This window comes from Xenopus laevis, chromosome 9_10L, assembly GCF_017654675.1.
Source record: "Xenopus laevis strain J_2021 chromosome 9_10L, Xenopus_laevis_v10.1, whole genome shotgun sequence".
NCBI classification, from domain to species: domain Eukaryota; kingdom Metazoa; phylum Chordata; class Amphibia; order Anura; family Pipidae; genus Xenopus; species Xenopus laevis.
The window spans coordinates 107890907-107912475 of record NC_054387.1 but is presented as its reverse complement, the minus strand read 5'-3'; the positions used below and the strand labels follow the sequence as shown (position 1 = coordinate 107912475).

The 21569-nt window shown below is 39.0% G+C and overlaps 2 protein-coding genes across 4 annotated transcripts in view; one reads left to right on the top strand and one right to left on the bottom strand.

Moving 5' to 3' along the window:
• LOC108701567 (uncharacterized protein C7orf50 homolog) overlaps positions 1–21569 on the top strand; it is a 197181-nt gene that overhangs the window by 59696 nt on the left and 115916 nt on the right. For all 3 annotated transcript variants that reach the window (XM_018236378.2, XM_018236379.2, XM_018236376.2), the window contains exon 3: positions 13412–13444. In XM_018236378.2, the coding sequence (XP_018091867.1) occupies positions 13412–13444 (33 nt within the window). The remainder of the gene's footprint in view (positions 1–13411; positions 13445–21569) is intronic.
• Positions 11762–21068, bottom strand: LOC108701566. Its single transcript, XM_018236374.2, has 2 exons — positions 20820–21068; positions 11762–13023 (listed from the first exon to the last, which is right to left on the bottom strand). The coding sequence occupies exon 2, from the start codon at positions 12984–12986 to the stop codon at positions 11979–11981; it is 1008 nt and encodes a 335-aa protein (XP_018091863.1). The 5' UTR covers positions 12987–13023; positions 20820–21068; the 3' UTR covers positions 11762–11978.

Here is a 21569-nt window from a genome sequence, read left to right as displayed (position 1 = left end):
GGCGGGTCGGGAGATGGGAAAGTCCGATCGTACGATGATTCGTCCGATCGGATCTTTGCATCTATGGCCAGCTTTAGTCATAGAGGTGGGGCAGACAATTATTTCACTTTCCATTTAGCATTTCCGAGATGTCACTGTTCTCCCCACATTCCCCCGTTCTCTTCACCATTTATTTGTGTAACCAGGACATGGGGATGGACATCAGGTCCCCCTTTCTGGTGCACAAACAAGATTCTAAGATGATACAAGGCTCGTCTTGATAACAGTGTCCACAAAATGGCTCCTGCCTGCTTGTTATAATTATGAATTCCCAGACTAGATTCAAATAATTTATATTGTGTAATTTAAGTTAATTTGTGATAAAATACTATTATGAATCATTTTTTTGGGTGACGGGTCCCCTTTAAAGTAAGTATGTAACTAGCTTGTATACAGTTTGGGAGTAATTTCATCCCATTTCTCCATGTTTAAGTGAATTGGGTGAAGCATGTGAACTCCTAATTTCAAATAATGCCAGGACATTGTAGGCAAATGCTAAAACAGAAGAAAGAGGATGGTGCAAAATACTAATAAAATAATGCATAAGAACGTATTTAACGGTGGGCACACAAGGGCCAGCGGGTATCTGAGGGGTCCCACATGGGATAGCTTTCTTCTATTGTTCTGATTGGTCACACAATGCACATGAATGATCTGTCGATGCACTGTGAACTGGCCAACAGTTTTCATTTTCTTGTTTTTACCGGTGGGCGACATTCAATTGTGGAAAGTGTTGAGGAGCAACACAAGCATTTAAAGAGTTCCTGGGGTGCCAGATAAGGGCTGTGATTTTTTATTTTGTAGCCCTTATGTACACTGCCATCCTACAGAAGGCTCTGTTTGTTAGTACATCTGGATTATATGCAGCCAAAACTTGCCTCCAAGCCAAGAATTCAAAAATAAGCACCTGCTTTTAGGAAACTGGGAGCAAGAGCCAAGAGGTTAATGAGCAACGTGTTGCTTGCGAGCCACTGGTTGGGGATCACAGCTCTAACCTATCCATTTACTGAACTGACCAATATCCATAGTACAAGGATACTAGTAGGGCTCAGTGGGGCACCATAGACTTACCAATAATTCAGCTAATATTTGTTTTGTGCAAAATTATTGGTACATGAATGACGTCTTATGACAATCTTAAGTCTGTTTAGGAGCTAAGGTTTGTGGGAAAGATTTCCCAAACACATCAGCAAAGTAACACTGAAGTAGGAGAAGGAAAACTTAAAACGAAATAAGCTTTATCAGATAGGTCTATATAAATACACCAGTAAACCCTCAAAGAAATGCTGCTGTTGGTTGTCAACATTTGCAGAACTGTATCTCCCAGCATCCTAAAGTGCCTGCTGGAAACTACTGGGTATAAGATCTGGAATACAGAGGGGGCCATTATCGACCCTTAGTGAGATTAAAATACATTTCTGTTCTCCTGCAGCCACAGGGATAGTTTATCAAATTATCATATTATATTGGCAGTAAAATGGTGCTCCAAGGGCTAATGCTAATGAACTTGCCTTCATAATGTGCCACTGTGTTTTAATTGCATTTAGAACAAGACAGATAAATGACCAGAAAAATAATGCATTTATAATGCTGGATTTTAGCTGTGCCTGAATTTTATTTTTGTCTTATTGGGTAAAATAATGTAGTGCTTTAAATAATGATTTATCTTATATAACTAGCCTTTTCATGAAAACCATGTCAATAAAACACCAGCCTTGTCATACATGATTGAGTATATCAATAACCAAGGCAAGATCTTCCCTTGCATGTCCTTGTTTGCTGCAGTGAGAGACCTTCAATATCCTGAAAGCGCCACTAACCATGCGGTTCAAATTATTTGTTCTTAGTGTAAAAAGTGTAGTTCATAAGGCCTCACTGTTTATATAAAAGCTTTCTTGCACTTGTGGAATTATGGACTAAATCTGGTTTCTATGGTTATAAATATTGCCCTAGATTCCCTAGCTAAGCCTATATATTTATCAGTCTCAATGTGGTCCAGCTTTAAACCTGTCTGAAGTCTGCTACATAACGATACTACATTACTATAAAAATGTACTGCTACTCTTGACATTGCAGAGCTGCAAATAATATAAATACTGTATAACATTGTAACAGTCCAGATTATAGGGTTTATTCCCTCTAGCCAAGTTATATTCAAAATCTCCATTTTATTTAAATTTTTACGTCTATTAAATGTGTTAAGATCCTGACGCCTACATATCCAGCTCTCCAGTTACTACAGATATGGGATCCGTTTTACGGAAATCCATTATCCAGAAGATGTCTTACAATTTTTTTTAATGATTTCCATATTCTCTGTAATAAAATAGTAGCTTGTACTTGATCCAAACTAAGATATAATTAATCCTTATTGGAGGCAAAATGATCCTATTGGGTTTAATTAATGCATTAATCATTTTCTAGTAGACTTAAAGAGGTGGTTCACCTTTAAGTTAAGTTTAGTATATTACAGCATGGCTAATTCTAAGTCTAAGGGTAGGACTACATGGACATTTTCGGCGCGATCCGACGGGTTACAACAAAACGCTGGCGTCAAATCGCATGCAACAGAAACAATATATATGCGACACGACTGTTGGATGCAGACACACCTTATTTCTGTCGCATGCGATTTGACGCCGGCATTTTGTTGCAGCCCGTCGTTCCATTGCTCTTCTTTATTTATTTTTATCGTTTTTTTAAATTATTTGACTTCTTCAGACTCTTTCCAGCTTTCAAATGGGGGTCACTGAGCCCATAAAAAAATTGTTCGTAAGACTACAAATGTATTGATATTGCTAATTTTTATTACTCCTCTTTCTCGTCAGGCCCTCATATTTACAGTATATTCCAGTCTCTCATTCAAACCATTGCATGATTACTAGGGCAATTTGAACCCTAGCAACCATATTACGGACATTGCAAACTGGAGATGTGCTGAATAAAAAGCTAACTAACTCAAAAACCACAAATAAAAAATGAAAACAAATGGCAAATTGTCTCAGAATATCCCTGTCTACATCATACTAAAATTTAATTAAAAGGTGAACAACCCCGGAGGTCCAAATTGCACAAATACCCCTTATCCGAAAAACTTAAGGTCCCAAGCATTCTGGCTAACAGGGGGTTACATTAGAGCACTGATTTATTTTTAGTAAGGTTTTGTACCCTCTCTGTGCCCTATAGATTCAAGTTGTGGAGATATAAAGGGACTTGATTTTAGCAGGACAAGTAAAAAGGTAGTCTTATCAGCTAATGCTGGTGTCTTATTAAAAGGGGCAGTATACCCCCTTTTTAAACAATAGTTCAATAAAGGCAGATTGTGCCAAACATAACATTTTGCAGATTTTGTATTGCACTAAACATGGCAAAAAAATCTAATTGAAAGTAAGTCCCATTCCAACTCCATGGATCTTATGAAAACAATCCTTCTTGCCTTCTCTTTCCCACCCTTCCCATCTGGCCTGCCTTTTCCCAGCATTATTCAATATGGTAGATTTCTTTAAGGCATTAATTACAAAATGGTTAATTTGGGCTTTTATACCTTTTTTATGTGTTATGTCTTAAAATTGCATGGACTTGCTTTTCCTCCTTTTCCCATGTTACCTGATCTTATGTGGACTTTTCAGAAAGGGTTTATGGCCATCTGTAAATTAGTAGTAGCAGCAGAATTCTCATGAGAGTAATAGAGAAAACACTACTGAAGATAAGAATCTGTAGCGTTAAATCTCATAAGTTTAATTTCAGGTCACTGCAGAAGTATGCCTTTCTTAGTACACTGTATGATTGCCATTGGAAAGTGTCTGGTTCCCATTACTAACTCACAGACTGTATTAAAGATAGTAGCCTGAAGGCTGCAAGCATGTTCTTTATCAGAGAAACAATCGGACTGTTCTTCAATATTTATATAATTAAAGGAAGAGGAAACCGCAATTACGAATAGGTTAGTCTTTGTACGGTCTGTTTTATGACATTTAATTTTCATATTAAGAATAGTCTGCAGGCGATCTAGAATAGTCTGTGAGTTATTTTACGCTATGCGGTGATGACCTACAGTTTGTAAGGTGTATGAAAATGCAATACATACATGGTTGGTGCCATAGATTTAGATTTAATCATTATATTAAAATCAACAGCAAAAACAGTTGCAAAATGTATATACCCTGGAGTGCAAAATGTTTAGCCCACCGGCCTGAACTGAGTTAATTTCACCATATATGCTAAAAAATATGCAATTTTTAGTTTAGTGTAGTGATCCCAAACAGTGGTTCGTGAGCAGCATGTTGCTCCTCATCAACCCCTTGGATGTTGCTCCTAGTGGCATCAAAGCAGTTGCTTATTTTTTTTTAATTCTTGCTTTGGAGGCAGTCCACATTGGGGGTTAACAAATGGTCAATCACAGCACTTATTTTGCACCACCCGGGAACATCTTTTGTTCTTGTGTTGCTTCCAAACTCTTCTTACATCTGAATGTGGCTCATGGGTAAGAAAGGTTGAGAACCACTGGCTTAGTTAATAAGAGTTTTAGCATTTTGGTTAGTAAAAATATCTGAATATCTAGTTTCACCAAATCTGATTAAACCATTACTGTGAGAACACATTATTCTGATAGCAACACAAGTGCTCATAATCAGTGTCAGATTGGGGCCCAAGCGCCCATCACAACGGTTGCCACCTGGCCGGTATTTTACTGGCCTGCCCGGTACAAATAATGGTTGATCCCAATGTTATTAATAGGGAAAAAAGATAAATCTATAGGAAGGCCGGTATTTCTAAAAAAAGGTGGACCACCCTAGTCTCAGAAGCTCCCAGCTCCGTTACAACCCCCACTCTTAAACCTTAACCACCAGGCATTGGGCCTGTGGCAGCAGAGCCCATGAGGGCAGAGGCCCACCAGGATTTTTGTTGGTCAATCACCAGTCCAAACCTGCTTTTAATAAACAGTGTGAATTGTGTTCATTTTCAAGCAAATAATACTAGAAAGTGCTGAATAAGTGTGGCATTGTAGACGCTACTACTAGTAAAAGACATCTAAAACACTGAAAAATATTTTCCAGTTGTGTGTAACTGGTCTGTTGGAGTAGCTTAGTTTAGCAGATTGCTAAAGCAATCCCAGTGCCAAAATGCAGCTAAATTACAAATAAGCTGTGGAATGCTTGTTGGAGAGTTTTTCACAAACCAAGTAATTTCATTGCAAAGTAAGAACAGACACACTTAGTGACTAAAATAGAAAAATCACTATATAAAACTAATATAATTTGAGACAGAACAACATTTGCATTCAAGATTCAAAGACAGCTGAACAAAGAACCCCTGATCCCAGTTAGTAGCAGATTTGTCAGGGCTAGGGGCCACACACACACACTGAATTTTGATTGGCTCTTGCTGCAGAGAGGCATGCTGACCGAACATGGGCCTTTCAGATACAGCTGGGGCAATCAGAAGAAAAAATATTCGTAAATGATAAAGTAACTTCTTTTCGGTATTCTAATATAATCCTTAAACTTTGAGGGAATATATTTTTTTTCCTGCAGATCAAAACATGCATCAAGGCTACACCAAACATATTTGAAGTAAGAGCAATTCCACCAACATTTCCATCAGACTAAAGCTAAACTAACGTCTTGGCAACACGTAAAAGGCAAAACATATTTTAACATCACAAGTTACTTAAAAAGTGTAAGGCTCTGCTGACATTTGAACCACAAAATGTCTGGCTTTTGGCCTTTATAAGGCAGCTGTAAGGTACCTGGGGAATTTGGGCTGATCTGCCTTCCCTTATGGGTTTATCAAATCCAAATGCGAACCCGGAAACAGTTTAGCGACCACTTCCGACAGTGGAAGAAAGTTTGAGAATTTTATAGCTTGCGGCAATGCGCAGTCAATGTAATAAAACTTCTTACTGAAAAAGTCGTTATGTTTGCTCCAAAAGTTTACGACACCTTCAAGCACTTCTTAAGTGCGCAATTAAAATTTGCAATGCAATAACAGTTTAAGGAAGAATATCACATTGCGAGATGTGAATTTTTATTCTTCTTGGTGCGAATTGTTTTTCTCTTTGCAACTTTTATTACATTACCCCGATATCTCTTATCATTTCCTTGGGGCCTGTCCCTAGATACATGTGCCTCAACTTTTATGAGAAGCTCCAGTCTGTTCTGTTTTATGTCTGCGCCATCCTGCACTGGTCTGTCCTGTTCTGTTCTATGTCTGCTCCAGTCTGTCACGATTTATACCACTCTATGCCCTGTTGCACTTTATTCTTACCTCCCCTTTTTGGATCTTTACTGTCCTATGCCTCAAAGACTTGCCTCTTTCCCCAAACTTAGTATCACAAATTCACCAAGGACCTCAGATTGACCTTCACAAAGAACTGAAATATTATGTTGTGTGCAAGGTCAAAGCTTATGTATATATTTATAGGAACTCTTATTCCCAATTGAAATAATAATGTGGTTTATTGCGTATCATGCTGCATCTAATTCTTGATAAATGTCCCAATAGGGACAGTGCTGGTCCTAACCAAAAATGTTTATGTATAATACAGTACGCAGAAAGCTTTATTGCTTGTTATCCAACCTTTTTATTGTAACCTGCTTGTCCTCATGCAATAAGAGGTTAAAGGGCAGAGACTTTGTGATATATTTTAGACAGACAGAATTGTATGAAATTAGGATAAGGCAGTGGTCCCCAACTAGTGGCTCGTGAGCAACATGTTGCTCACCAACCCCTTGGCTGTTGCTCCCAGTGGCCTCAACGCAGGTCCTTATTTTTGAATTCTTGGCTTGGAGGCAACGTTTTGTTCCATAAAAACCAGTTGTATTGCCAAACAGAGCCTCTGTAGGCTGCCAGATAGGGGGTGCTAAAAAATGAGACTAAAAAACCAATCACTGCCATATTTCACTTCAATTCAGCCAGTGTATTTTTGCTACACCTGTCATATTTACAAAAATACTGTATATACTGTTGTAAGAGAAAGAAAGGGAATTTTCTTAAGTTCTCTGTGAAAATGCACCAGTGTATTTGTCCCATACGATTGATTCTATAGCGAGTGTAAGGCATAAAGAAATGACGAATGTGGGATATAAACATGGAGGAGGTGAAAATTGTGTGCAAAAGTGGTTGCTCTATTTATAACAGCAGTTCATCAGTCTGAACTTGGACTAATTTCTCTTAGGGAAAATCCATTCTTGTGCTCGTTGTAAATTGAAATGTCACCTGGCAAAAAGAGAAACTGCATGTTTGCCAATGCAAAAAGAAATTATAGAAATGCAAAGATAATTCTTCAAAACTTATCTCTACTCTACTGGGGAAGAGGCTGCGGTTTGGACCTTATGCAGTAATTGGAGGTAAGAGGTGTCACGATAGAATGCTTTTGTATGAAGTGACTGTATTGTTTGGGCAGAAGAGAGAGTTTGGAACAGCAAGAGAAATGACACAATGAAAAATCAGCCAAGAATGTCTCTTGTGGTTTGAGTTCAGTAAGAAAAAGGGGTGTCAAAGGATATTTTTTTTTAACAGAATCCTGCATTGAAATCTGTTTCAAACAGATTTTTATGTTTCGTTTTGATATTTGAAATGGGGCTAGTCATGTTCTTAGTTTCTCAGTTGCCCTCAGCCAGCTAGTGGTAGATATAAGAATAGCACTCAACACCCAAGCTTGACCATGACTCTTTGTTACATTGAGCAGGAGAAACAATAGCCTATCTGAAAGCAGTTGCATTGTAAAGTGCTGGCTCTTTCTAAAAGCACACGAACAGGCACAATGGCTGCCTATACACCAATATTACAACAACAAAAAATACACTAATTGGTTCAATAATAACATTTTAAACTGTAGAATGAATTATTGCAATGTACGTTGTAATTATGGGTCTGGGGTTGTCATACAGTCTGGGTTTCAACAGGATACAGGAGGATAAATTGTTATTTAATGTGGAAATGATTATACACGGAAACAATAGCCTAACACAATGTTAGAGCATCGTCACTGTTGTAGGTGTGTGTGTGTGTGTGTGTGTGTGTGTGTGTGTGTGTGTGTGTGTGTGTGTGTGTGTGTGGCCAAAGGAGTCCCCAAACACACAGCAGATAATTCAAAGTCAAATGCATAGCTATATAGTAGCAGAGGTTGAATGCAGCAAGTTGAAACTATTGCTGAAATAAATCCTAACTTAACCAGGGAAGAGAAGCAGTGGCCGATCTGATAGAAGGCTATTGCGCAAGAAAGCCACACTAAATTCTACAGAACTAAATCCACTATCCAAAGCTGTACTCACTATCTAATATATGTCTCTGTTCGGTGGTGCAATAATTCTGTCTCTCCCACTGTAGGGCAGACAGGCTATCGGACATCATGTTATTTACAGTTCTGTAGCATCTCGCACCGTTGGTATATTAAACTAGCTGTCTCTAGAGAGATTTATATGTATTAGCAGTAACACAGCTTGGCAGCTCGTCACTGTATGGCACATGTAATCTGCTTACAGTCTAAGACCCAATATGCTTCTTTGCTCTGTGTCACATTTAGCAGAGTCCATGTGCCCACATACAATAGTGTTTCCATCTCCAGGCATTACTAACTGTTGATAAACTCTTTCACCCGTGGTACTAAAGCTGAACAATTCCCTGTCTTTCTTAACAACCTTTGCCTTTTAGTAGGTTCTGTGACTTTTAGTTCAACAACAGCCAAGAAGGCTTGCAGGTTGGTCATTACTAGTGACCATCCTAATCTTACTGGTAGATTTAAAGGGTTTGTTCACCTTTAACTTTTAATATGTTGTAGAGAGTGATGTTCTGAGACAATAAGTAATTGGCTTTCATTTTTATTAATTGCGGTTTTTTAGTTAATTCGCTTTTTATTCAGCAGCTCTACAGTTTGCAATTTCAGCAATCTGGTTGCTAGAGTCCACATTACACTAGCAACCATAAATTAATTTAAAAAAGAGACTGGAATATGAATAGGAGAGGATCTGAATAAAAAGATAAGTAATAAAAAAAAGTAGCAATAACAACAAATTTGCAGCCTTGCAGAGCATTTGTTTTTAGAAGGGTGACCCCCATTTGAAAGCTGAAAAGATTCAGAAGGCAAATAATTAAAAAAATATATAAAAATAAATAATGAAGACAGCTGAAAAGTTGCTTAATATTGGCCATTCCATAACATACTAAAAGGTGAACCATCCCTTTAAGTGCCTGGTGTTTTTCCGCCTGCCTCTTTAGCTGCTTTGTTGTGTTTATTTCTGATAATTCCGGTTTTCTTTTACATTTGTTGCTTCGGTTGTACTGTGAAACCTTAATTTTGCATTCCCCCGAATTTAAGGTTTGCCTTATTTTACACAGTTTTTTTGTGGTCCCACCAATATATAATGTATGGTCCCCTGAAAAATGTAATATGGGGGTTTTACTGTACCCTTATTTTCTCACAGGCCTCCACAACACATTTGGCTTTTATGCAATGTTTATTATCCATCACAGTGATATCATTATAGGAGTATACATTTAGGCATGCTTATACAAAAGTAACTACAGAGCTCTACCCCAAATTGCCCATATTGGTCCCCACAGTTGCCCAGATCTGCCCTGCAGGCAATTTTCCACAGGCAACAAAGCATCCCATGATCTGCCAGCACTCTAAAGAAAACCCCCCTTAGTTTAAGTGATTGTACATAATCTTATCTTATAAATATCCATTAAATCATATTGGCATATGCTGTTATGGACTGTGTGTTTTGCTTTTTTACCTTCATGTTGGTTTGTATCTGTTGATCTTACAGAGAGAAGCCATAATATCTCACACAATCGTGTTTGTACCAGCTTTTTCTCTCCATCCCCGTGCTCCATGTTCATCCTTTGCGGTCCACCTTGGGTATGCTTTTTGTCCCCACCCTGTGCCCAATTTGCACCTCCTGCTCTGACCTTGTGCCCCTTATGCCTCCTGTGCAACCTTTGCCTGGTGTTCAGGGTACACCAAATAATGCTTTGAAGCACAGCACTGGTAACAACTGTCAGTTTAGGAAGCTATTTCCTTCAGAAGAGATGTCATGGGGAACAATTATTTTGTCCTCTGTTTCTTCTGTTATCATGCAAAGCCAGGGCTGGTTTAAATTAAATCAGTTAAAAACAAGAAGAACCATATTTCTCTGAATTAAATCAGTGACCAATGGAGGATGGGACTGAGCAGCATAAGGTCATATCAAACTGTATCACGAAAACACTGTCACAGCGTTACTTAATGGGATTCAAAAAAGATTTTTCTTTCTTTCTACGAGTCCTGCGATAAATTGTTCCTCTGTTTAATATACATTAATTTGTTTAATTCGTTATTGTACTTTCATTATCTGCTTAATACCGGTTTCAAGCTCACCCTTAAGGCTTGCTGGCCTGGGTGCGCAAAGCCCCAGGCCACTCGCAAGGTCACCGGATTCAGCTTCCCAAATAGATGAAGATATTGTATCTTACCCGGACTTCGTTGTGACCCAGGTGCAGCCGCCCTGAGTCCGTCGCTAAGGGAAAACGAAATACTGCACACACCAAAATCCTGGACAGCGCACTCTTCGGATCACTCAAGGAATCACTTGGTCATCAGATCATTGGTTAAAGCTTGATTTTATTAAATGTTTTAACATTTTAACAAACTGTATAGCCCTGCGCCATGAGGTCATGGCGCAGGGCTATACAGTTTGTTAAAATTTTAAACATTTAATAAAATCAAGCTTTAACCAATGATCTGATGACCAAGTGATTCCTTGAGTGATCCGAAGAGTGCGCTGTCCAGGATTTTGGTGGGACTGAGCAGCACTCATACTTAATTATTATTGTTCTTTAATAGCACATACACATTCCACAGCACCTTGCAGAGCTTATACATCATTCACATTACAATCTGCTCCAGTGGAGCTTACACTCTAAGGTCCCGATTGCATTCACACACACACCGTGGGCAATTGTATCAAGAAGCAATTAAGCTGCCTTTGTGGTTTTGGAGTGTTTTGAAGGTTAGCTGTAACGAGAGAATGTAGCTTATCAATTATTATAGGTACTATTTTTCATTTCTATAAATCGCAAACATGTACAATAGAAGGGTGTATACATGAAACATACAGATAAGACACAAATACTGACATACGAAAGGGAAAGAGGGGCCCTGCTGATTAGAGCTTACAAGAGAGTTTATGTAGAGTTCAGGAAGCTGTTTGGGAGCAATGGAAAACAAAGGACAAGACTGGCCTGATGTCTTCTCGCGTTTTTCTTTAGAAAATAAAATCAGGTTTCTTCTTGAGGACATAGCATTTTGAAAGCACAGTCTGTCCCTTAAACCTTCCATAAGAGCAGTCCATTTGCCCCTTTATATATGTTAAATGTTTTTGAATACTCACACAGTGAAATGAATGACTGGTCCAATTATGTTTAATGCTTTCAGCAATAATACTGTGTAGGTATAACCTGAATAGGTCCTTTAAATCTGAGTTTGTAATTTTTTTTAATCCCTTTTGTCTCCTTTCACATCTTTTTTAGTGTTATATAAGTAAATACAACATTTGGCTTGCAATAGACATATTATATTTAGGTATGGAATCTGAATTACGGAAAGACAGTCTCCCATAGACTCTGTAATACTATAACAGTACTTTGTACTTGATCTAAACTAAGATATAACTAATCCTTATTGGAAGCAAAACCAGCCTATTGGGTTTATTAAATGTTTACTTTATTTTCTAGTAGACTTAAGGTATGAAGATCCAAATGGAAATAAACTTTTTCTGAAAAACCCTAGGTCCCAAGCATTCTAGATAACAGGACCTGTTTATCTATTTTTCGCAATTTGGCAACATTTAATATAATAAATATATATCTGCAAACAAATACCATAATAGCTTTCAGTCATGCAAGGCATAAAATAGCTTATATATAAGCTTGCTTATCCAAAGCCAGGTAGACTATCATTTTGCAGAACTGTGCATTTCAACCCCATCATAGGTTTGGGATTTACAACAAAGCTTTTTAAGAAAACGTAAGGCTTTCCAGACACCTAATCGGCATGGGCCATGTAAAGTGAGGGTGAAGATTAGATTTAGGGAACTTCCACTGAAGACCATCAGTTCTGCAATATTAAATAGCAGTTCCTCTCTTGGAGACATGCTGAGAACACACAGCTTTAGACTTGCCCTTCTAATCAGCATGATATTGTAGAATAAGCGGCACACAAACAAAATGGCAACATGAAGAATGGTCACTTTCTGTGCCTGAATGGTTTCCTTTACTGTGGAATCTTCTGCTTGTCTTAACTGATAAACCAATAACAGGAAAAATAGAAGCATAAAGAGAGTTGGTAAGCAGAATCCAGCTGTGAACTTCACAAGGTCATACTCCGGTTTGGCATTGAGTGGGTCCAGCTGGCAGAATGTTGTGGCTTGAAGGCTCTTGTGTGTGCCCAGCAGTGATGTTGCCAGGAGGGACAATAGAATAGAGAAAATAACTGTGACAGACAGAGTTGCTAAGCGATTCTGGTTCACCATGGTCATAAGTGAGCTCAAAGTGGAAGTGTTTGGAGCAATCATCGTGAGGAACATCAAAAGCAGGAGATTCTGAGTGGTGAAGTAGCTCATGTTGAAGAGAGATGAGACCGCCCCGCAGGCCAGGTTTGTTATTTCCATATAACTCGGCCTTGTTATGGCAGTGAAAGAATACAGAATGATTGTAAGGTCTGTGACAGCCACGCTCAAAAGATAAAAGTCCACATTCTCCATAATCTGATGACGAATTTGTTTCCTGATAATGATTGCAAGGATAGCGATACCAGACAGTAACCCGAGTGGGACCATGATCCCAATGTATCCATGTAATACCCGTGAAATAACATTCTGGGAATAAATCACTTCTTCTATGTCTATGTCAGGACTCAGGGTTTGGCTTGGGTAATATAGCTCTGTTTGGTTCTGAAGTGCCATAGCTGCTTGTAAACGGACACTCTGTGAATTGAATTACCTGTGGACGAAAGGAAACAAGCTGAGTATAGTTACATGGGAGTGAAAAGAGACTGGGCAAAACATGGTGTTTTCACGAGCTTGGGGTGTCATTACTATCAATAAGGAAGGGGTTGATTCAGTGTACCAATAAAAATAAAGCAAATAATGTATACTCCATAAACCAGAGGCCTGTAACACCCGTAAAATGATGTTCTGGGAAAAAAATCACTTCTTTGAGGCTTCTTTCTCTTTCTTAAGCAAAATTCAGATTAATATTTGCAACAATTTTTGAGGGTAGTTGGCTATGGAGCTTAAGGGTGCTGTCCCCTATTTTGCAATTTGTACTTTAATGAATGTGCCAGTTTACACAGTACTGTATATTAATGAGCCCCTTTCTCTCCTTGCAGGTTCCCGGGGGATCTGACTCTGCGGTATCTCAGGTACATTTTGACTTTTCATTTCAAAATACGTTGCGGACAGGTTTATTTATGACCCTGTATGAGGCACAGTTTTAAAGGCTTCAACTTTGACAGTGGCACCAATTACAGTACCCTGCTACAATGAAGCTTTTGTGAGCTGCATAAAGGAGACACAAATCAATAGGAATGGCCACCTATTGGCTGTTATATTTAATTTATTCTCTGTATTGTAAGGACATTTTAATTTCCTGAAAAAACATCCCGTCACTCTCCAGAATAAAGTGAGTCTGTGCTTTTATCTCACAATGTAGATTGCATGTTGAGAACAGCATTAGAAATGTCAACTTACTTCCCTAGTTTTCTGCTGAATATGATTCTGTAGGTCCGGTAAACTGCTGGGGGCAGCAGGAATTCAGCTTCCTTTGTTTGCAGCTATTTTGTAAGGCAACGTGTTTGGTTTCTGAACTCATTCATTTCACAAGCTTTCAGTACACAAACACATTTAATATTTTAGCAAGAAGGTGACATTATGCATTTAAAACGCTACCTGACACCTGTTCTAAAACTGCCTCTCCAACTGATGTCTGGCTCTGAAAGTGGGGTAAAGACCCTTCGGTTGAGGCATCCTCTTTGTCCTCCCTACCCAGCCCCTCCGCACTCTTGAAGTGACAGTGGGCAAAGAGGTGTTGTTTGACTGACTCAAATAAGTAACAAGAGACGAGAGGAAGGCAGGGTATTAATTTTAGAACCCTAAGTTTATGCCAGGAACCTTTTTTTAAAGGCACCTTATTGTGTTTTTGTGTCCGTTGGTATTTAACAAATCTTTAGTTATATAATTTTATCTGTACACATAGCGAGACACACATCTATGGTGTTCTTACCAAGCCTGCAGAAAGGTAGGGCTAATAGCAATCTTATACAAATGGCTTGTCCAGAACTGGAAGGAACGTAAAGGAAACAAATAGGTTAGTGATGTGCGGCTCCAAAAAAAACTTCCATTACTTCGAAATTCGACCCTTGATAAATCTGCCCCCTTAATGTATTGTGTTATGTAAAAAACCCTACAAGAAAATATTTCGTTTGAACAGGGATCTTAAAGGGATAGTTCACCATCAAGTTAATGTTTAGTATGTTAAAGAATGGCTAATTCTAAGCAACTTTTCACCTGGTCTTAGTTTTTGACCTTTTATAGATTTTGCATTACTTGGCTGCTTCTTCTTCTGACTTTTTCAAGATTCCAAATGGGAGTCAATGACCCCACAAACCTCATGCACTATGAGGCTACAAATGTATTGTCAATGTCATTTTTATGACTTCTCTTTCTGTTACAGCCGTCTCCTATTCATATTCTAGTCTCTTGCTCAAACCACTGACTGGCTGCTAAGGTAATTTGGACCCTAGTAACCTGAAACTGCTGCGAATTGCTTCCGATACTGTATTTGCAGTTCTGCACTTGCTGTCAGAAATAATACTTAAAATAACTGCCAACACCTCCTATAGTGCTCAGTGGGAATTATCTGGAAATGCCAGCTCTGGTGCTTTCCAGCTGATTTACAAACGTGCTGTTTTGCTTCGATGACATCTCACTGACTAAGGCACACATACTATTGTAGTGGTAGGAATAGAGGAGGTGCAAAAGCTGTATAAATATACATATAATGAAAGGGGATCTACACAAATTCCTGATTTTTTTTATGACTGTACAATTGTGTTGTATGTCCCTACTGTTCAGAAAAAGAGATTAGAGATACTGTATGTCCTATAGAAAGCCTATTATCATAGCAGCCTCTCTTAAATACAGCTCTGAAAGTATGTGCCTACTTCACCCTCCACCAAAAAAACCCTAAGGACACACATACTGTATAAGAACATATATAGACCCTCTGATATATCAAGGTCAGTCTCTTGATAGCAAAACATAAGCATGGCTGGGAAAACACATGTGGAGACATATGTCCATAAGGCAGTCTACAGACTTCTGGAAGACTCAGCTGGAAATCTATGTTATTGCTGTGGTTTGCTCACCTTGTTAGACGTAAGTACAAGTCCTCACTTGGTGGGTACTAGGGGTTAGAAGTCCCCTGCACACAGGCAGATAAAAAAGCAGTGACACAGCCAATTATACCAGAGCCTGTAGTGTTGGATTGTGCCAGAAAAGAAATGTGTACAGTGAGATATTCCAGCAATGGCTACAACTTAATGACAGCACAACATCATGTATAGTAGGTTGTGTCGGCACACTTATTTGCACAATGAGCTAATGGCTAAGAGCTAAACATAATGGCACACTATGAGCAATACTTACAGAAACTTTTTACTTGTAAGGAAAATACTTGACCTTAAGAAGAAATATTAGAGAAAGCACCTCCAAAAATGTGCTTTGTCACCACAAGTTTCATTTGTCCCCACAACAGCATGACACACCTCTAGGTCTTGTGCTGAACACACATTTTACTAATCGTTTTGATCACACAAATCTATGGTTTTTGTTCTGCCTTGAGCTAAATGGGGCAAACATTGGAATTAAAGCTACTCCATGTTTGGTCCTTGCGAGGTAAGATAGTTAGCCTTGTGTAAAATAAATTACCCAACTTCTGATTTATGCTGATTAGCTCATTGCAATGAATTATGCCTAAAGAGGTTTTGTTATAGTGAAGGATGACATCATTTCATGCATAATGAATACAACTGAGCCTTGTAGATGTTTTGGGTTAATGGTTCCCATGAATCTTATTAGCAGAAACCTTTACTGGTTTTATCCGTAAAGACATATAGGGGCAAATTTATTATGTGGTGTAAAAAAACAACAGAATTATTCACCAGTGAAAAAAAAAACAGCGTAAAAATGAGATTTTTGTACTTACGCCGGAACTTACAAAGGTCTGAAGCAGTATAAAATAACGTTGGCAAATCTGGCATTCGCATGCCATAAAATTACACATCTTGATTAGTTAGCATTTATTTTACACAGCTTTTTACACTGTTTTTCTGGTGAATTTCGTTTTGCACAGCATAATAAATAGGCCCCTAAGTAACAATTTTAAGACTGCCACTGCCGTGATTTTCATAGGCTTGAAAGCCAAGCAAAATAAATTTATTTTAAGGCCAAAGCTGTAAGCAAAATGTTCACAGCTGGGAGGGAGGGATATGAGTAGCTCTGTATTGCCTGGGATGCATTGTCTGTAACTTTCCTCCACAAACCTACATTTTACTATACACTTTAATACAAGAAAATCTTCCATCATGTCCGAGTCTGAAAACAGGTTTCTATGTGGGACAGGTAACCGTGCTCGATGTACTCAAGTTTTTTGTGGTTCCTTTGGCCGTTATGACATACAGATATGGGACCTGTTATCCAGAATGCTCTGGATCTGGGGTTTTCCAGATAAGAGGTCTTTCCATAATTTGAAACACCATATCTTAAAGGGGTGGTTCACCTTTAAGTTAACTTTTAGTGTGTTATAGAATGGCCAATTTAAACAACTTTTCAATTGGTCTTCATTTTTTTTTTTAATAGTTTTTTTGATTATTTATATTATTATATTTCTTTTGACTCTTTCCAGATTTCAAATTGGGGTCACAACAAATGCTCTGTAAGGCTACAAATGTATTGGTATTGCTGCTTTTTATTGCTCATCTTTCTATTCAGACCCCTCTCCTATTCATATTCCTGTCTCTTATTCAAATAAATGCATGGTTGCTAGGGTCATTTGGACCTTAGCAACCGGATTGCTAAAACTATAAACTGGAGAGCGGCTGAATACAAAACTAAAGAACTCAAAAACCACAAGAAAGAAGAAATGAAAACCAATTGCAGATTGAATATCAGAATATCACCCTCTACAACATACTCAAAGTTAATTTAAAGCTGAACAACCCCTTTAAGTCTAAAAAAAAAAATAACCAGATCATTTAAACATTAATTAAACCCAATAGTGTTGTTTTGCCTGCAATAAGGATTAATTGTATCTTGGGATCAAGTACAAGCTGCTGTTTTATTATTACTGTGAAAAAGGAAATCAATGTTAAAAATTTGGATTATTTGATGAAAATTGAGTCTATATGAGACGAACTTCCCATAATTCAGAGCTTTCTGGATAACAGGTTTCCGGATAACTGATCCCATAATTTCAGACTCGGTACATTAGCTGGGTCTGTTCTATGAGGTTCTGTGCAACACTGAAGCATTATAGTTACTCAGTTTCTGCTTCATTCTGACTTTATAGAAACCAAAATATCCCGAAACCTGGGTGTAGGGGGAAAATAATTTATTATGGTTCATTTTTATTTCATCTGTCAGACTAATAGAACAGTTGACCATCTGCTTTGTTTGCCAACCTGTCTAATAGGTCTGCCTGATGGGCTGTAATGGAGAGGGGTGAGTGGGCTGTGCAGAACAAACACAAAAAGACAAAGAACCGTTGACCTCATCCTGGGGTTGCAGTTTTGCCTATGGTGATGTTTGCTTTTAAAGGGGTAGTTCGCCTTTAAATGGGGTTGTTCACCTTTAAATTAACTGTTAGTATGATATAGAGAGTGAGACAATTTGCAATTGGTTTTCATTTATTATTATCTGTGTTTTTTGAGTTATTTAGCTTTTTATTCAGCAGCTCTTCAGTTTGCAGTTTTAGCAGTCTGGTAGGTAGGGTCCAAATGATCAACTCTAGGTCTGACTAGAAAGAGGCGTAATAGAAATTGTTATTCACAATAAATGGGTAGCCTTAGGGTAGGACTCCAAGTGTGTTTTTGTCGCAATCCGACGTGCTGTGACAAAACGCATGCGACTCATCAAAAATAAGGTAAGAGATAGAATTGTCGCATGGTGTCGCAGCGTTGATCTGACGAGACACAACTGTCGGATGCAGATGCGCTGCGTCTGCATCTGACAGTAGTGTCGCATTGGATCAACGCTGCGACAATTCTATTACATACCTTATTTTTGTCGCAGCGCGTCGGAACGCGACAGAAACGCTTGTGGAGTCCTACCCTAACAGAACATTTGCTCTTTTAGATGGGGGCCAGTGACCCCCATTTGAAATTTGCTAAGGGTTAGAAGAAGGCAAATAATTCAAAAACTATAACAAATAAAAAATGAAGACTAATTGAAAAGTCACTTAGAATTCACCTATTTATCTTCAAGTCAAACCACGTGCTGGTTTCTAGGGTAAATTGGATCCTAGAAACGAGGTAGCTACACGAGACTGCTCAATTCTCATAGCTGTATTTCAGTTATTTCAATCGCTCACTATGCAATATGCGACAAAGAAATATGATTTAGTATAATTCTCCCCCATCCATGCTTCTGCATTTGGTAATGCACATAATGATAAAGGGAACTGTGCAATGTTAAAGGAACAGTAACTTTGAAAAATGAAAGTGTTTTAAAGTAATACAAATATAATGCAGTGTTCCCTTGCACTGGTAAAACTGCTGTGCTTGCTTCAGAAACACTACTATTGTTTATATAAATAAGCTGCTGTGTAGCAATGGGGGCAGCCATTCAAAGGAGAAAAGGCTCAGGTTACACAGGAGATAAGCTCTGTAGAACATAATGGTGTTATCCACTATTTAACCTGTACCATATAGCCTTCTTTCCTTCTTTGTTTATAAAGCAAACACATCAGTTTTACCAGTGCAGGGCAACAGTACAGGATATTTTCATTTGTTTAGGATAGCAGCTGCCATGTTAGCTTTTGTGGCATCACTTCCTGTCTGAGTCTTTCCCTGCTCACTCATAGCTCTGGCCTCAGATTACAGCAGGGAGGGGGAAAAGCAGGGGGGGAAAGGTAAAGAGGAGCAAACTGAGCATGCCCTAGCCCTGGAGGTTTATGCTGAAAACAGACAGTCTGATACAGAAGCCCATGTGTACACAATAGAAGGAAAGAAATGCTGTGTTTCTTTTGACAGAGGACTCAGAGCAGCATTACTTTAAGGTTTTACTGGTGTATTTATATAGACCTTCCTGATAAAGCTTACTTACATTTAGCCTTTTCTTCTCCTTTAAGGGTGAAAACCCCCTTTAAACCACAAAGATGTGAGAATCACACGTACAACTCTGAGTCCAGTGTCACGTAACCCACTTGCTAATTCATTTCTCAATGTAGTACGTCAGATACACAGACACATTGTCGTTTCTATGTTAATATTGTCAGCGTCAGCACAGCTACACTTTCACAATTTAGGAGGCATGGAGCGGTGGCTAAATTACAGGACACAGGGAGCCCTATGTTCGATTTCCAAAGCTACCTGCTGTGTCCACTAATTGTGGCCTTAAAGGAGAAGGAAAGGTTAAGGAAAGGTTAAAACTAAGTAAGCCTTATCAGAAAGGTCCATCTAAATATACCAGTAAACCCTCAAAGTAGTGCTGCTCTGAGTCCCCTGTCAAAAGAAACACAGCATTTCTATCCTTCTATTGTGTACACATGGGCTTCTGTATCAGAATTCCTGCCTTCAGCTTAAACCTCATTGCCCTGGGCAAGAGCATGCTCAGTTTGCTCCTCTTCCCCCACCCCCTCCCTTCTCTGCTGTAATCTGAGCCCAGAGCAGGGAGAGACTCAGGCAGGAAGTGATGTCACACCATGTTAATACTGCAGCTCCTATCCTAACCAAACAGAGAGTTTCTAGAGCTTTTTACTCAGGTATGGTAAAACATTCTACAGAATAAATATAGCATTCTTGCTTGCACTATTGCAGCTAATCTATTGGCAATAAAATGCCTCCGTAGCTTTCCTTCTCCTTTAAAGAACACATTATCTCCCTGCAGTTTGAAATTGCAATCTCTGGGAGGCTATGGCCCACAAAGTGTTTGGTCTCCACTGTCGAAAAAGCTGCACCTCACCCGTACCCATTTTTACTGCAATGGCAAGCAATCAGAGCCTCTCCAGGATGCCCCAGTGATCTGGTTACAGCAGTATGTTCTGGCCACTGGCACACACAGTGCTAATCACAGTTAAAACGCAATAACCATCTGTGCACACTTTGTTTGTAAAACAATAAAAGATATTGCCCCTCTCTTTCTAGTGATTATTTATATATTTATATAGAGTAAAGACAGTGGGGGTTGCAGCGCACCATTGTCATTCTCATGCCTTTATTGCTATTATTTTAAAGCTTAAAGTCCCACGTAGCAGACAGATTATTTATTTTCCAAGAGTTTAGGACGACTCCAAGTTCTCTTACTGAGGGAGGAACGCAGGCAGACTAGAATCATACTCCATACTGCTGACGTGGTTCAGAGCTGCTGACAAACCAGCGATTTTTGCTGCGATGCTTCCAGTATAAACAGTGTGAGCCGCTTGCACTTCTGTGTGTCTTGTAAGGCAAATAAGTGAAAGTGGCTACACACAGGAATACTCGCGCCAGCGCTGAATCTTTCCATCCAAGCTCATTCACTTACCTCTTTCAAGGCAGCTCTTTCTAAGTTTAATGTAAAGGCTCAATGCATTTCATTCCTCTTCTCAGCCCTGGAAGCTCTTGGGTCTCGGGAACTCTGAATAAGGAGTCTGTTACCAATTTGCAGTTCCCTTTGCATCAACGGAAGTTGCAGGCAGTTTGAACAGTTCAGGTTTCTTTTTCTAACAGCCTGTAAGATTGTGACGTGTGATTTAACCCTTTAGGCGTCAGAGGGATGGTTCTTCTAGTTTTTCGGTGAGGTTTTCCCCTGTGGTGCAGATGTCTGGTCATGCGGTTATGCATCATTGTTGTCATTTTCGCTTTTCTGTTTACCTTAAAACTGGAAGGCTGGAATGTAAAAAGTCCCATGATGTAACAAAGGGAGCTGCCGTTACACAGCAGAATCCAGGAAATGGTTTAGGAATATCTGTTAAATCATTTTTTGGACACTTTCCCCTGGTTTAATAAATCTCATGGCAATCAATGGTTGAAATATTTTCATGCTTTCAAAAAGATGACAAATTCTACCTGCTAATTGGTTGCTCTAGGTCACTAGACCCAGGACTGCCATCAGAAATCACAGGGCCCCGTACGACAAAATTTCCTGGGCCCCCTGGGCTGCGCCCACCACAAGCCCAACCTACAGGTCTGCCCTCCCCACCACACAGTAAAATAAAAAAAAATATTGGTGGCTAGGGTTCCCACGTGTTAATAAAAAATAAAAAGATATTGGTGGTCAGGGCCCCAATAAAAA